At 40.7% G+C, this 18,307-nt stretch overlaps 1 protein-coding gene across 1 annotated transcript; it reads right to left on the reverse strand.

Annotated features, from left to right (window-relative positions):
• Window positions 1–16,231: 16,231 nt before the first annotated feature.
• Window positions 16,232–18,077, reverse strand: LOC107828039 (protein DOG1-like 4). Its single transcript, XM_016655284.2, has 2 exons — window positions 17,388–18,077; window positions 16,232–16,587 (listed from the first exon to the last, which is right to left on the reverse strand). Exons 1-2 carry the CDS (start codon window positions 17,841–17,843, stop codon window positions 16,360–16,362), a joined length of 684 nt encoding a protein of 227 aa, XP_016510770.1. The 5' UTR covers window positions 17,844–18,077; the 3' UTR covers window positions 16,232–16,359.
• Window positions 18,078–18,307: the final 230 nt, after the last annotated feature.

Genomic DNA, 18,307 nt, shown 5'->3' on the forward strand with positions numbered 1-18,307 from the left:
ATACGCACCGCAAAAGGGATAGGGTCTTATGCTGCGCTGGAACCAGAAGGTACGTTAACCATACTTTCGAGAGAAGATGTTTTAAGTACAGAAGGGTTAGAAGCAACTGGAATCACCACAATTAGGGGAGTGGATACGCAACAACAAAGCAAAGAGAAGACAAGGATTCAATGTGAAGAATAGAGAAGAAGACACATGGATTCGATATTAGGAGTATGTGAAACACAAACAAATGGTCTCACATCCTTCTTTATAAGGGTTCAAGCGCCAGTACCGTGAAATCAAGCCATCATTACCCAGCGCAGGTATCAAAATGGCAGAGGTACGAGAAACGATGTGAAGCATCTGGAAAACGCATCATGATGACACATGATTTCATAATGTCATTCTGAAACGATGCGACCCCAAAGGTTGCGGCTCACGAAAGGTCATATCGTCACCTCGTCTGAAACACCACTACTCGACTTGCTCGCCCAATTTTGCCAACCACGATAAACAGAGTCCGCTCATCAAGGCCGCCTGGGATTAGCCTTAATAAGCGGAGGGACTAACTGTATAGGTCAAAATCATCCCTAAGGATATTTAGCATATTATGACATTAAGGAAAGAGTCGGTCAAGGTGGACCAGGAAGCAGCAAAGTCAATGGCCGAGGTGTCAGCTATGAGCCGTAGTCGAGATGTCGACGAGAGCTGACGAGAGCCGTAATCGAGATGTCAACAAGGGTCGATGTCAAGGATGAATATTGATGACAGGAGCTGCAACGGCTAGTTTGTTAGGGTAGGATATTAAAAGAGAATATACTAGTGGATATTCTCTACACTTGTACTACTAGGGTTTCTTAGGAAAATATCTTAGATATATAGAGAAAAGAGATAATGATAGGGTGGGTAATATTCATTATGATAAGAACACTTTTCAGTAGAAGATTCTCTCCCACATATAAAAATACGAAGAACACTTTTTGACAAAGATTCTGGCTCATATCATTCCATATCTTTCCACAAGATTCGAGGATTGTTCAAACAAATCTTGGGTCTTTCTGTCACTCATCATTGTCAAGGAAAATATTAGTCCAATTCATCCATTATTGGGTGAATCATTCTCCTTATTTACTTGAATGTCATTTGTTGCTATTTATTGTTAGCTACACCTCTATTATTGCTCATACTTTAAGAATATATTGCACTTGTTGTCATCAATCGTTTACGGGATCCGTCCTCACATTCCGCACGTTTTTAAGATTTATATCTAAAATTATTATCCTTAACTAGATTTGATCCATCATTATATAAATTTATTGAGTTAATCAAAAGTTAGGCTTTTTGGTCAAACAGTTTGTTGTATAAAATAATCAAATTGCAGTTCAATCAAGAATGAAAAAGTCAGCATATTATAAGTGTAGATGACGACAAATTTTACAAGTTGCAAAACCAATACACGTAGTTGTAAATATCGGTTTAACTAGTGTTGCCGAGCATGCATACAAGTGTCTTAATTAGCCGCCATGTTTCACAACTCTCATCTATCCACCTGTAAAATCTTTTGACAAATTAAAGAAGGCATGCAACCCCTTGTATGATCACCTCTGTATAACTGCAGAAGGATATTACATTCATAGAACTTAAGACTCCTCTGCTTTCTCATGAACCGACCTTCGACCCTAAATTGTCCTCTTCTCAATAGTTTTTCCGGAAAAGGATAAATATTTATTTATATTCTCTGTTATACTATTACCCCAACGTCATAAAATTAATATAAAAATATTCCTATGTCGTTAGGATTATCCAATATTAGTTATAATATTATTCAGGATTCTCCAATATTAATTATAATATTATTTCACGTGACATGATATATCGTTGAGGTGAATCCCACGTGGCAGGTCATCTCATCATACCTAATCCCATTTTATTGCCTTTCCTACTTCTTCCGCCACCACCTTCCTCTCCACCCGACCACCATCCTTTCACCTCTCTGAGCGAAGATTTGCATAAAAGAGTGACTCATCAAGCCATTACTCAAGAAAATACATATTTAGGCGGTAGCAGTTGTCTTCTGGTCAACCCCAAAATTTGGTTGAATATTTTAAAGCATATTTAAAATGCAGGCTGGGTAAAGTGCTAACTTTGCTTCCTCACCAAAGGAAATACATACCTGATAATGAATGAGCAATTTCTTTTGATTATAAAGCAAGCTTCTATTAATTAAATAATTCTGGCGAAACATAAACAAATAATAATTTGCCTTAGGCTAGACTTATTCAGTCAGTTATGTATCAACTCCGACATGTATGAAGCTAAATGTAAGTTTTACTACTTTTAAATGCTGCATTGTTCGATGATACTAAATATAGCTTCTCTACAGCTTCGATTTCTTTTGAGATAAGTAGTAAAGAGTTGGGTACACTAAAATCATATGCTTCAATGGACGAAATAAAAGTGTAAGGGACAAGGATTCTAACTGTAAGCCAGAAGAAGAACAATGCGCTGTGGCCTGGTGCTAATGGGAAAGAAGAATACTATAGCTGCTGAGAGAAGAAAGGTAGCAATAATGTTAATGTAATTTTTTTATTTATTAAAATCCCTCCCAATATAGGAGGATCTATAGCGTTTTCACACTTCCCCTCCAATGTGACTCGAACCCAAAATCAAACGATCGTGGATAGAATTACTTTACCAATTGAGCAAGCCTCACTCGTCCGTTAATGTAATTTAGAATTATATTTTGTATAGAAAAAGTTTAATTCTCTGCCACCCTACTTGTGTAGGAATAGGATACATAGAGATCAATCTTAAGTCAACATCCAATTGTTGGAAGTTTGGGAGAGGAGGTGATATTGGTGGTGATTGGATGAAGAGGGAGGTGCATGGTGGAAGAAGTAAGGAGGGGTAAAATGGGATAGGTGTGATGAGATGGCATATGCTACGTGGTATCTACCTCAACGATATATCAAGCCACGTGAGAAAATATTGTCACGGTGGAGGATCCTAATGGCAAATCGGTATTTTTGAACTAGTTTTATAATGTCGGGCAATGACGAACCTGTATACGGATAAAATCGGGCTCATGGTATACCCCGGTCTCCGACAAAATTAGTCAAGCTCGAGACATGATGACGGAGAACCGAAATCAAGGCAAAAGTCTCATCAAGTCAAAATCCGAGGGCATGACGACCGCCCTCGAGAATATCGGGGTCATGGTTCGGAATCGGTCCTAATCTTGAACGACTTCAAAGAACATTGTCGGGCAATCAAGCACGGCCAACGGAAATTTGTAATATCCGTGACCAGCTGGATATCACGGCAGGGATTTCGGCACGTATCGATGAAGAACCGGCAATCAGTTAATCAGAGAATTGTTTACCTTTTATAGAGTTGTACCTACAGTAGGATTCTCTTACTATATAAATGGGGTCTGACAATTCATGCCATCTATAGTAACACGCATTCCAAAGCAATATATTATTATTTTTTCTGTTATTAGCTCTTTCTCTTGTTCATCAGTACTGGCCTTAGCGATCCCGGATCGAGGGTAAATATTTCATTAAGGTTGGAACTATCCTTCTCGTGTGGTTTGAATCCACTTTAACTTTGTTCATTCAATTTGACTTAATTTATCTCTTTGTATCAAATTAACTTGCATATCCTTAAAATCATTTATGAATTTAACTGTTATCCGATTTTGAAGGTAATCAGTTTGGCGCCCACCCTGGGCTAAGGATAATAGCGGCAATTTAATACAAATTCCCATAACACACCCTATTTTACACTTGTTCTTTGGAGTATCTTTGATTCGAAGTTATAGTTTGAAATGTCGAACTCCCAGCCTGCCCCTCTAAATGTGGATGCCGAATCGGGTCAACATGGAGAGAACAACAATGTAGCACCCTGTAACGAGGTGCTCCCCGTTGATCTCGGCTGAGTTCCAGCTGCGGACATGATCGACGCTAGATTGCATATGGCCATCAATGCAAATTTGCCTACCGATCCCAAGAACAGCGTCCGCAAGGAAGTCCGATTAATTGCCCAAAATACGCACAACGGTGAAGGTGATAGGATCAATTTGCGGGTGATCTTCGAAATGTTACAGTCTCAACAGACAGCGATAGCCCAGTTGCAGAACCAAAGCTGCGCGCCGAGCAAAATCGAGCCGGAGCCATCCCGGGAAGTCACCCACATAAATGAACCGGTCACGGAGAGACCAAATGAAAATAAATCTGGGACCAACCCCGAGATCATAAAGATGCTCGAGGAGCTGACAAAATGACTAGAACCGGGAGAGAAGAAAATCGAAGGCAATATAAAAAGGTAAAAACCTACAATTCCAGGGTCGACCAAATCCCAGGAGCACCACCGATATTAAAAGACCTGGATTCCAAGATGTTTGTTCAAAAACTTTTTCCTCCGAGTGCATCTCCGAAGTTGATCCCTAATAAGTTCGCATGCCCGAGATTCCTAAGTACAACGGAACAACCGACCAAATAAGCATGTGACCTCCTACACGTGCGCCATCAAAATGGAATGACTTGGAGGATGATGAGATCGAGTATGTCCTGCTGAAAACCTTCGGGGAAACTCTATCAAAGGGAGCTATGATATTGTATCACAACCTACCTCCTCATTCTATTGACTCGTTCGCTATGCTTGCAGATTCATTCGTAAAAGCACATGCCGAGGCTATCAAGATCGAGACCAGGAAGTCAGACCTTTTCAAAGTAAAACAGAGGGATAAAGAGATGCTCAGAGAATCTGTGTCCAGGTTTCAAATGGAACGGATAGACCTGCCTCCGGTCGCGAATGATTGGGCAGTTCAGTCCTTCACCCAAGGACTCAATGTTCGAAGCTCGTTGGCTTCATAGTAGTTGAAACAAAATCTAGTAGAATATCCGGATATTACTTGGGCCGATATGCATAACCGGTATCAATCAAAAATCAGGGTCGAAGATGATCAGCTTGGAGACTCTTCCGTGTCTGTTTATCCCGTCAGAGCCGTCGATGGAGTCAAGAGAGACGTTGATCGTGAACCAAGATCAAACAAGGATCAGTATCAGCCATACAATGGAGACCGAAGAAGTAATGGGTATGGGAGAAACCCTGTGAAAAGTGAAAGGAGGAGCGATCGAGCTCAAAACAACCGAGGACTCATGAGCAAAAATAGTTTCGACAAGCCCATCTGGCCTAAGGAAGCGCCAAGGTTATCTGAGTACAAATTTAACATTGATGTCGCCGACATCGTATCTGCCATCGGACGCATCAAAGACACCAAATGGCCTCGACCTCTACAGTCCCATCCAGCCCAAAGGGATCCTATCCTAATGTGCAAATATCATGGAACTCATGGCCAAAGAACAGAGGATTGCCGACAATTAAGAGAGGAAGTTGCCCGGCTATTCAACAACGGACATCTCCGAGAATTCCTGAGCGATCGAGCCAAGAATCATTTCAGGAATAAAGATTCTAATAAGCAGATCGAGTAAGAGAAACCTCAGCACGTCATTAACATGATCATCGGTGGGGTCGATGTTCCCTAAGGGCCGATGCTAAAGCGCACCAAAGTATCCATCACAAGAAAAAAATGGACTCGGGATTACGTGCCAGAGGGAACCTTGTCTTTCAACGACGAGGACGCTAAAAGGATCATGAAGCCCCACAACGATGCACTGGTAATAACTATACTTATAAATAAATCTCGAGTTAAGCGTGTGTTAATTTATCCAGGTACCTCGGCCAACATCATCAGATCGAGGGTCGTGAAACATCTCGATCTACAAAATCAAATTGTGCATGTAGTCCGAGTTCTAAACGGATTCAACATCACATGTGAGACCACTAAAGGGGAGATAACATTACCGGTGAACACCACATGGACCATTCAGGAAGCCAAGTTCTATGTAATCGAAGGAGATATGAGGTACAATGCTCTGTTCAGGAGGCCATGGATCCATAACATGAGGGCAATACCCTCGACTCTGCACCAAGTGTTGAAATTCCTAACGCCAGGAGGGGTTAAAATAATCTACGTAGAATAACCAGTCATAAAGTAAATATTCGCAGTCGAAGAGGTGATCACGATATCCGTACTTACAATGACAAAAGGTCTGGGTTCGGTCGCCAAGGAAGAAGCCAAATAGCAATTACCAACACCAGACCAGACCCAACCGGAGAAGCAGGGGACCGATGAAAATGATGACTACGGGGTTACCAGGTCATTTATAACCCCCGATGACTCCGACGCCACCAAATAGACGGTCGAAGAATTGGAGTAGGTCATATTGATCGAGCATTTGCCCAATCGAAAGGTATATCTGGGCACGGGGTTAAGTCTCACGCTCAAGAAAAAACTCATTAAATTCCTTATAGATAACGTGGATTATTTCGCTTGGTGCCACCTTGATATGATATGTACCCCCCCTTCCCTCGGAAATAACCACTCACAAGCTGAGCCTGGACCCGAAGTTCCATCTAGTCAAACAGAAAAGGAGACCTCAGTCCGAAGTCAAGCATGCATTCATCAAAGGCGAGATATCTAAACTCCTTAAAATAAAGTCCATTCGGGAGGTTAAGTACCCGGATTGGTTAGCAAACGTAATGGTAGTCCCTAAAAAAGAGAATAAATTAAGAATGTGTGCAGACTATAAAGATTTGAATAAGGCATGTCCCAAGGACTTTATCCCTTTGCCCAACATCGATCGCATGATCGATGCAATGACCGGCCTCGAGATCCTCAGTTTTCTCAACGCTTATTCCGGGTATAACCAAATACGGATGAACCCGGGCGATTAGGAAAAAATGTCCTTCATCACCAAGTACGGTACCTACTGCTATAACGTAATGCCATTCGAACTAAAATATACCGGTGCCACTTACCAACGCCTTGTAAATCGAATGTTCAAAGAACAAATAGGAAAATCATTGGAGGTTTATATTGATGATATGTTGGTTAAGTGTCACGCCCCAAAAATCGAGGAGCGCGACCGGTGCTCAACCGAGTGAACCCGGCCGAGCAAGCCTATTAGATTTTCTTCTATCCAAACTCATTCATGAATAAAGAGAATATATATTTTCGTTAATCAAAACAATAAAGTGATCATGTCTGCAATACCAATTACATTCCATTTGTTACTTCATTTTTAAGTCTCAATTTCACATACATTTTTCATAATCTGAAGTGGAAATAGTAATCCAAACACAACATAACAAGTTTGACTTCCCCAGCACCCATGCACAACCCACATAGTATCTACAAAGCCTCTAAAAGATACAAAGGAGTACAATGATAGTGCCGGCAACAAGGCCCCGGCTATATCTCAAAACGTGATAACAAAATGTACAAAAGATACATGATCCCGGAATGAGGTGGGGCTCATCAAGTCTGCTAGGAGGAAGGTGTACTGCTATTGCTGATCAACATTGCCTGCTATAGAACCACATGCATCCATTTAAAGATGCAGTGCCCCCAGCAAAAGGGATGTTAGTATTGTCGAATAGTACTAGTATGTAACACTAAACACTATCTCAATAGAATGAATAATAATACAAGGGGGAAACAGTCATGAGTTCAATAAGATCTTCAAACAATACTAAAACATCAAATAAGGACCACATAAGTTCTCAAGTCGATTTTCATGTTATTAGATTAGGTGATTTTTAGTGCCGATGTACCATAATTCGCAATACCACCGTGTTATTATACGGAGTCCGATCACGACCCGATCGGCTAGATTGTCTCATTTGAGACATCAACCATAACCACAATTTCATCATAATTTCCAGCACAGTCACCACCATGTGGGCTGCATGGCATCCGATCACGGCCCAATCGGCTAGGCCGCCTCACCCGTGAAATTACCTTTTTAATCAATCATCTCACTACATACTTTTTTTTACATCATTTCAATTCATTGGCAGTAGTGGCCACAATTATAAAGTCATTCTTGGCACTTGGCCGTATTTCACAATTTCCAGTCCCCCTTTCCACATTCAAACATCATTATCATTATCAACAATAATAAGGCTTTCCATTCAAGACATTAAATTCTCACAAGAGCAATTTGGGAATCTTAGGCACATAGAGGCTTTTCATACAATTTGGCATAACAACCTTTATTTCGGTCTTGACTTGAAGCCTTAACATTCCTAACACATATTCCACATTTTGAACGCATCCTAAAATGGCAAGATGACATGATGAAGCATTTAGAATAAATATTGAACATACATCCTTCAACACAAACACATTAGGAATAGCCAATTCAATAATGGTCAAGGACTTACACCAATTACATGAACACCGTGGGATTCGATTCTAAGAAGAAGGGGTTTTAATCAACATACCTCAATTGAGCTTCCTTACGCTTTAAAATATTCCGGAAGTCTTAGCAACTTCAATCTATTTTGAAAATATAACAAATTGAATAAAAATTATGAGGATGATCATGGTTCTAGCCCATTTGAGCATTTTATCAAACACTAGGCGTGCATTAAAGTTCTTAAGGCCCTTTTGTGAAAGATTTCATCATTTTCCAACTCATTCTCTACCATTTCTAGCTCACAATCCTCCTACACCCTTTGATAACACATGCATGCAAAATAAACAACTCCCATACCCAAGAATTATTTTGCTAATTACCCATTCTTAGACAAAATTCGAAATTGAGGGTTAGGGTGTAGAATCTTACCTCTAGGATGAAAACCTAGTGAGTTGTTTTTGTTAATATTCAAAGGTTTAAGCAAGAATTGAAGAGAAATTTTTAATGAGGATCACATTCTCCCTCTAGGACTCTCTCTCTCACTCCAAAGATATCAGAAATAATCTCAAAATGGTCTATGGGGTGTGTTTTAAGGAATAGGGTCGGGTTTAAAAACTCAAAAAATGAAGCTCCGGAACAAGTTCTGCGGTCGCATATGCTAACGCATAATGATTATGCGGTCCGCGAAATAACCGCGAAAGGTGGCTCTAGGAACTGGGCTGGCCTGCTTTACTCTGCGGCCATTATACGGCCCGCAAACCTGTTCTACGGTCGCATAATGTGCCGCAGAACCTCCCTCTGCAAACAACTGCCTCACTCTGTGACCATTTTGCGGTCCGCAGAGTGGTTCTGCGGTCGCAGAACGGGCCGTAGAAATGATTACTTCTGCTACACATTTTCCTTCAACTCCCCAGGCACTGTTCAATCCAAAAAGTTCGAACCGCGACGAGCTTGCTCGCCGCGAAGAATTTCTACTACTATTAACCTCTACGCCTGATTCGGCATCACAAAATTCGTGTTTTTAGAAAAACTTTTACGGGGCCTTACATTAAGTCGCTGCTAGCAGAGGACCATTTGAAACATTTGTAGGAAACCTTCGACATATTGAAGAAATACAATATGAAGCTGAACCCAGAAAAATGTGCATTCGGAGTCGGATCTGGAAATATCTCAGATTCATGGTGTCCAACCGGGGGATCGAAATCAATCCTGAAAAATCAAGGCCATAGAGGACATTACCTTAGTGGACAACGTCAAGGCCGTACAAAGGTTAACCGGACGCATAGCCGCTTTGGGTCGATTTATCTCGATGTCCTCCGACAAGAGCCATCGGTTCTTCTCACTGTTGAAAAAGAAGAATAACTTCTCATCAACTATGGAGTGCCAACAAGCCTTGGAGGAACTCAAACGGTACCTCTTGAGCACACCTTTGCTTCACACTCCAGTGGCAGATGAATAACTGTACCTATACTTTGCAGTATCCGAGGTGGCGGTAAGTGGATTCCTGGTCCGGGAGGAAGAAGGTACACAATTTCCTAACTATTATGTTTGCAGAACTCTAGGCGAGGCTGAAACTAGGTATCCTCACTTAGAAAAATTGGCGCTCGCTTTGCTAAGCAGCTCCGGAAAGCTAAAACCATACTTTCAATGTCACCCCATATGTGTTGTAACTACTTACCCATTGAGGAACATAACGCATAAACCCGAGCTTTTGGGACGACTGGCCAAATGGTCCGCGAAAATCAGCGGGTACGATATCGAATATCGACCCCGGTCCACCATCAAATCTCAAATTTTGGCAGACTTCGTGGCCGACTTTACGTCGGCCCTAATACCCGAGGTCGAAAGAGAGTTGTTGTTGAACTCGGGGACTTTTTCATGAATCTGGACCCTCTTTATGGACGGCGCCTCGAACACAAAGGGGTTCAGACTTGGTATCGTATTGAAGCCACCGACAGGCAATGTAGTTAGACAATCTATTAGTACTGTAAAATTGACTAACAAAGAGGCCGAGTATCCTCGTGGTGAATCAAGTCAATGGATCATTCGAAGTCAAAGAGGAAAGAATGCGAAGATACCTGGATAATCTACAGGTAATTCTACATCGGTTCAGGGAATGGACTTTACAACATGTACCTCGGGATCAAAACAGCGAGGCCGATGCTTTTGCTAACTTGGGATCGTCGGTCGACGACGATGAATTCAACTCAGGAACGGTCGTACAACTCATAAAATCGGTAGTAGAGGAAAGACATGCCGAGATAAACAGCTTAACCTGGGACTGGAGAAACAAGTACATAGATAACCTGAAGACCGAAAAACTTCCCTCAGATCCTAAAGAATCGAGAGCTTTGCATACGAAAACGGCCCTGTTCATCTTGTCCGAAGATGGTACCCTATTCATAAGAGCATTCGATGGCCCGATTGCCATATGTTTGGGGCCGGGAGACACCAAGTACGTTTTGAGGGAAATCCACGACGGCACCTGCGGGAACCATTCAGGCACTGAGTCATTAGTTTGGAAGATAATCAGAGCCGGCTATTACTCGATCGATATTGAAAAAGATGCAAAGGAGTTCGTACGAAAATGCGGCGAATGTCAGAGGCATTTTCTGATGATCCACCATCCCGGGGAGCCGCTGCATTTGGTCTTGTCACCTTGGCTATTCATGAAATGGGGGATTGACATCGTTGGTCCCCTGCCTTGGGCGCCCGGTAAGGCTCAATTTATCTTATTTATGACTGATTATTTTTCTAAGTGGGTGGAAGCCAAAAAATTTTACAAAGTCAGGGAGAGGGAGGTCATTGATTTCATATGGGATCACATAATATGCCGATTTGAAATGCCGGCCAAGATCGTGTGCGATAATGGGAAGCAGTTCATTGACAGCAAAGTGAGCAAGTTTTTCGAGGACCACAAGATCAAAAGGATCCTATCAACGCCCTATCACCCTAGTGAAAACAAGCAAGTAGAGGCCACGAACAAAACCATACTCCAGAACCTCAAAAAGAGGTTGACGGATGCCAAAGTATAATGGAAGGAAATCTTGCCCGAAGTCCTATGGGCATATCGTACAATCTCAAAATCCAGTACCGGGGCCACTTCATTCTCGTTGGTCTACGGTGTCAAAACTCTTATACCGGTCAAAGTAGGAGAACCGAGTCTCCGGGTCCGACATGCGACCGAAGAGTCAAACGACAAGGCCATGAGTACGAACCTGGAACTGTTAGACGAAAGGCACGAGGTCGCCCTCGTCCGAATGGCCACCCAAAAGCAATGAATCGAAAGGTATTACAATCAAAACTAAGCTTCGATACCTCAGTATCGGGGACTTGGTGTTAAGAAGGGTGATGCTGAGCACCCGGAACCCAAACGAAGGAAAGCTGGGACAGAATTAGGAAGGCCTATATCGAATTATCGAGATCATCGGTAAATGATCATACAAACTCGAAGCAATGAACGGTGAACGGCTACCGAACAACTGGAACATAACCCATTCAAAACGGTACTACTGCTAAGGTACGACACCATTCAATGCCTTTCTTTAAATATATTACGGATTGGGCTGACACTTGCAGGTAACAACCAAGGAACGATGCGACTATTAGGCCTGAAAGCACGCGTTGCACTCTTTTACCCTTCGAACCGGTTTTGTCCCAAATGGATTTTCCGGCAAGGTTTTTAATGAGGCAACAGTGGATCGTGCTAACTTAGAATTGGAGACTGACTATGAACCGGTGTCAAGCATCGCATCAACAGTATCCGAGCCCTTTCTAAAATCGTCCTCGAACATTGGGAGCCATCACCCTCGGATATTGATTTTAGCAAGGAAGGAAACTTAGTGCTCAAACATGTCTAGGCTTGGTGGATAGGATATGTTGTAAGGGCCAAACGGTCATATGAATCGTGCCCACATAGGCCACATAAGCCCGAATGAAACTTGTACACATTTGCAGTCTTGTATTTTGCACGGAAATAAAAGAAAGTAACCTTACAGATACAAACTTTGCCTCTTAAAAAACTACTGTATTTTGTAACTTAAGGACATCGGGCCCAAGAGCCATCTCTTTCCGAATTCAAGAGATCACCCCTGCTCGGGGACTATCGTCATAGGCAAGCCCGGATAGCTCAGGCTACGAAGCCCGGGGGCACAAAACCTATTAGGCAGTGCCCGAACTTTAAATGTTATGGCCATCTCTATTCGGGGACTATTGTCTCGGGCAAGCTCAGAAAGCTCGGGGTAATAAGCCCATTATGAAATACCCAAACTTAAAATGCTAAGGCCGTCCCAGAACGGCTCGGAGACGTCCGAGATCCATAACCAAAACACAAGGCCTTCAAAATTTCTAAACCTGTTCGAAGGCTACCCTCGGCAAACTTATAAATAATTCTAAGCAAACATTTCGGGGAAAGCTTCCGGTCATACCAAGCCCCCCACGAGTTTTGAGAAAAATAATATCGAAAACGAACAAAGTTCGAACCTCCGAATAAGACCTAATTATTAAGTGCTAAAGCATCTGAAATCTTTGCAATCATAAAGAAAAAAGCAAAAAGAAACAAGCTCGAAAATTGCCGAAGGGACCTAAACAAAATGAAAGAGTACAAAAGCAAAAATTACAAGGCACCTAAGAAGCATGATCCTCACCGAAGCCCGCCTCATCACCGGGACCATCGGGGTCTTCTCCGCTCCCGGATCCATCGGAACCCTCGGAGTCTTCTTCGCCCTCGGGATATGCCAACTTCTTAGCCTCGGCCTCGAGCCCCTTAACATTTTCGATCTTGGCCGATAAATCAAAACCCCGAGCGTGAACCTCCTCGAGGGCCTCCCTTCGGGATTGCCACTTCACATATTCAACGATATCTTTCAGGCGGTCCTGGGATGCCTCAATATCAGCTTTGTACTGGGCCACCATCTCATCGGCATCGGCCCTGGTTATTTCAGCCACTGACTTGGTTACTTTAAGCTCTTTGGCGAGGGTATCCCGATTGGCAACAGTCGAGCCCAGTTGAGACTGGAGCTCCTCGATTTTTTGGGACCGGGACTCATATTTCTCCCTCATCGCTCGAAGTTGAGGCTCCGTCGAGGCCAATTGCGCCCGGGCAGTCTCCTTTTCTGAGGCTAAACAATCCATCTTGCCTTTCCACTCTTCAGCCTCGACCTTGATTACACTCATCTCGGCCCGGAGTTGGTCGATCCGATCAATTTTCTATTGGACATGCGGGTTCTGACCATTAGTCACAGTGTCTAGCTCATCATCACTAACTTCAAAGATTTTTACATGTTCCACCAGGTCGGCGTGTTCTTTCTGAGACGCGTCCAACTTGGCTCGAAGGCTTTTAGACTCTCCTTTACGTTGCTCGCTGAGAAGTTTGTACATGTCTTAGTGCTCATCAAGCTCTTTGACTTCGGCCTCGAGTTAGCTCACCTCATCCCGATACCGGAGGAAGGTCTTATGATGAAGCACCGAGGACTGCAAATATGAGAAGAAATATTAGGATAATCAAGAACTAAAGTTGAAAAATGAAAAGGTTTGGGAACACCGTACTCGGTTTAACATTTTTTGTGACTCATTGAACAAGCATGACGTATCCACCTCATTCATATTTGCCTGGTCTACATTGGTTACCAGGCACTGGAGGTAACTATCTACCCCCACATGGGCAGAAAGAACCCGGCCATCCTCCGGAACGGTGATGATAATGGGGACAGTTGACCGGCGACTGATATGCATTTAATGCGATTATGACATGACTGGCGAGACGTTTCAGATGTTTTTTCGTTTCTGTCACGATGGGTCGAAGTAAGAATCGGGAGCTCATGTCATTTCTCGTCATTTACTCTCCGAGAAACGAGGGGACTATCTATATACCGATAAAATCGGGCTCATGGTACACCCCGGTCTTCGACAAAATAAGCCAAGCTTGAGACATGATGACAGGGGACCGAAATCGAGGCAAAAGTCTCATCGAGTCAGAATCCGGGGGCATGACGCCCGCCCTCGAGAATATCGGGGTCATGGTTCGGAATTGGTTCTAGCCTTGAACGACTTCGAAGAACATTGTCGGGCAATCAATCACGGCCAACGGAAGGTCGTAATATACGTGACCCGCCGAATATCACGGCGGGGATCTCGGCACGTATCGATGAAGAACTAGCAATCATTTAATTAGAGGAGTTTTTACCTTTATAGCCTAGAGTAGGATTCCCCTACTATATAAAGGGGTCTGATAATCCATGTCAGCCATGGTAACACGTATTCCAAAGCAATATATTTTAATTTTCTCTATTATTAGCTCTTTCTCTTGTTCATCAGTGATGGCCATAGCGAGCCCGGATCGAGGGTGAATATTTCAATAAGGCTGGAACTATTCTCCTCGTGTGGTTTGAATCCATTTTATCTTTGTTTATTCAATTTGACCTAATTTATCGCTTTGTATCAAATTAACTCGCGTATCCTTAAAATCACTTACAAATTTAATTGTTATCCGATTTTGAGGGTAAACAGAACCAATAGTATAACGGAGGTTTAAATATTTATTTTTAAATAATAGAGGGATATTTTTGATCCTTCTCCATAATTGTTTTTTTATCTTCCACTTAGTGTTTGCTATTCGCATTGGATTAATTCCGATAAATTTAGATTTGCATCATTACTCGCATTAAATTCCTAATAAATTGAAATTCGTGGGGTATAATATTTAAAAATATTCTTTATCTAAAGTTTTGCTTAAATTGTCAATTTCTCTAAGACTTTTTTCGTGACAATTTATTTGTTTATCATCCATTTCATGTTCGCAATTCGCACTAGATTAATTTGCGATAAATTTAGATTCCTAGCATTTGTTGCATTGGATTCTTAATAAATTCAGATACATATTGTATAAGGTTTGAAAATATTCTTTATCTAAAATTCATCCTAGTTTCAGAAATTAGATCGAGACTTCTAATTAAGGTTCGAAATTTTTTACGTAGCCCACCATAATCTTCAATGGATTTTCCTCGATAGTTATTGATTATAATTCCATATGGCACGTTTCCATCTTAAAACATTTTTAAAAAACTGATATTATTATACAATTTTTATGCTAATTTCATCAGACTCCATTAAACTTCACCTTAATATACATATAAATCAAATTAGTCTGTTAATTAAATCTTATAAAATGACAGGAAAAATAATAATATTGAAGTAATTGGAGTTTAGAGTGCAAACTCGTACACTGCGATCTAAATTATAATGCTTTGGTCACATGATACTAACTACCGAACCAAACTACAAACTAAACTGCTATCACAGGTAATGATCCAGAGATACGTACTTCTTCACTCCTTGAAAGAGATCTCGAAATTGAACATTAAAGATGAAATAACCGATATATTAAAGAGCGTATTATCACTCTCAAAAGGAAACTTCCCCGATGTGGATAGAGATAGGCATAGTTTGAACAACCCAAAATTCAAATTGAATTCCAAATTTTTTGGATTTATTTTTTATTTGAATTTTCGGATTACGAATTAAATTTTGGATTTAATTTTTAAAATTTTTGAATTTCAAATTGGATATTGAATTTGCTACTTTGTATTTTTAAATATCCAAAAATTCAAAATTTTTATATTCCATATTAAATCCATTATCTATATGAATCAGAATACTTTTTATTTGAACATGATTTTACTATTGTTACTTCTTATCGACCTTATTAATGTCTCTATTGTATTTTCATGATAATAATTATATTACTTGAATATTGTATTTGAATAATTACCGCGAGAATAAAGAACTTTTCGGGCAATTTAACATGAGTATTTCACTTGAATATTTAATTTTTTTGAAAAGAAGAAACATTTTAACTCATAAGCTCAAAACTGAAAATTCAAAATATATACACCGATTAACCTGAAACCAAACTTAAAAAATCCGATCCAATCCGAATTTATTTAAATTAGATTTAGATTGTCATTTCTTCGATACGAAAATCGAAAATTCAAACCGAAATTTTCATATCCAATCCGAACTGCCCGAATACCCACCGCTAGATCTGGATTAATCGGAGTCCAAAACGGACCGAAAGAGAAACAAACGAAAAAACCAAACTACAAATCAAAACTCATCCTTTTGCTCGTTGACGGTCGTGATTGACTCCCCAACCACGGATTCCAAAGAGCAAGTGCGCCGCTGCAATTAGGAACTCCACCGCTTGTTGTGCCGTTAAAAGCTGCAGCAAGTTCTCAATGGTCTTCATCCTCAGTTGATCTGCTTTCTCTAATATCTCCACCAGCCTTTCCATCTTCCTATCAACGTCTCCCATGGTTCCAATCATATCATTTGCACTATCCTATATGTTAATCGCAAATATACAATTATACGTAACGCATTTAAAGGAGACCTATATGTACGATTTAAAGATCATTTAAAAGTTAAAATATTGTAATCTAAAAAATTAGTGTACATAACGAGGTACAACCACTCAGACTAAACAGGCAATGTCAAGTGTCTAATAACTTGTAGTCTTGTTGACGCGTAAAACATTTTCATACTATAGGTATACTTAATTTAAGCTATTATAACATGTTATATGTTTTCTACTGTGTTCTTTTATACTAATATGATCACCGGATAAATAACCACAAGCGATCTTCCATTAAAAATAGTACTTAGAATTTTTAACTTAAAAATAAAGAAAGTTACCTAGTAGTCATATTAAAATACACGTCCTTTACACAAAAATATAAGTTCAATGTTAACTAATTTTAATACGATGGATTTTAACACATAATATATCTTTTTTGTAAAAATTCTCGTACGCCGTCAGCTTCAAAGTATGAAAACAAAAAACCAAAAAAGAAAACAAAAACAACAATAACTCAGTATAATCTCATTATGGGATTCGGAAAGGTGACGTGTACGCAGACCTTACCCTACCCTGGAGTAAAGAGGCTGTTTTCTATATATCACCGGCTCTCTCCCTCCAAGAACTCCTCACCTTGCTCTTGGGGTGACTCGAACTCACACACTTAGAAGTAGAGGGTGTTCACCACTAGAGCAACTCACTCTTGTGGGAAAAAAAAAAAAAAACCAACAAGAAAAAGAAAATAAAAAGAGAGAAAACAAGAAGATGAAATTCCAGCTGCTTGCCTGCCAATCTGAGAGTTGTTCAGTGATAGCATTTTCTTGCTGGACGGTTTCGTACTGAAACTCACTGAACCGACTAAGCTGATTAGGTGAAAGATCCACAAGGTCGCCGTTACGGAACCCACGAAGGATATCAACGATTTGAGACTCAAAAAGGATGCTGGATTCAGTGTAAAAAATGTGGAAAGCAGTAGTGGGTCGCCAACCAGCAATCCAATATAAAGATCTCTCTAGAGAATTTGACCATGGTGCAGTGAATATATGGAGTATGTCATTTTTGGCTGCCATGGACTTGACACGGTAATATTCGTAGTAATGGGAAGTGAATTTTTGGATTAGCTGTGTGTGCAATTCGTGTTGTTCTTGGTTAGTTGCAGGTCTTGGGGATTTCTTTAGTTGTTGGGCAATTTCACGAAGTTGTTCATGCCATGCTTCGTGGAATTGATGGAAACCACTCATTTTTCCTTTTTGTTTGAACGTTTTTCCCCCCCTAGGAGTTTAATTGAGACTCCTTTTTGTGGGTTGATTTATAGGCCTTCGAATTTTGGAAGCTAGCAATATATGTGCATGATCATAGAGAGGTCGCGCCTGCAGTCTTTTGTTTGGGACTCGGAAGATTTGCATCGGGTGGAAGAATGTCACTTCATGGTAAGGAAAAAGTTATTTCGACAAAATATCTATAATTAGATGAGGAACCAATAATGGTTGATGAGTTTCGAAATTCTGAGTGTGATTTGTTGGTCGAATTGCTTTCGTTTAAAGTAACTGAACCTTTTTTCTTTTTTTGGATAAGTAAACGGAACCAAATGTTAAAATATCATACTGTCAGCATATACCAACCCAAATCAAAAAAAGTACCCGCATCGAATGCATGTACACAAATAATAAGAGGTACATTTGGGTAAAATAATTAATTTTACATT

This window comes from Nicotiana tabacum, chromosome 21, assembly GCF_000715075.1.
Source record: "Nicotiana tabacum cultivar K326 chromosome 21, ASM71507v2, whole genome shotgun sequence".
In the NCBI taxonomy this organism is placed as follows: Eukaryota; Viridiplantae; Streptophyta; class Magnoliopsida; order Solanales; family Solanaceae; genus Nicotiana; species Nicotiana tabacum.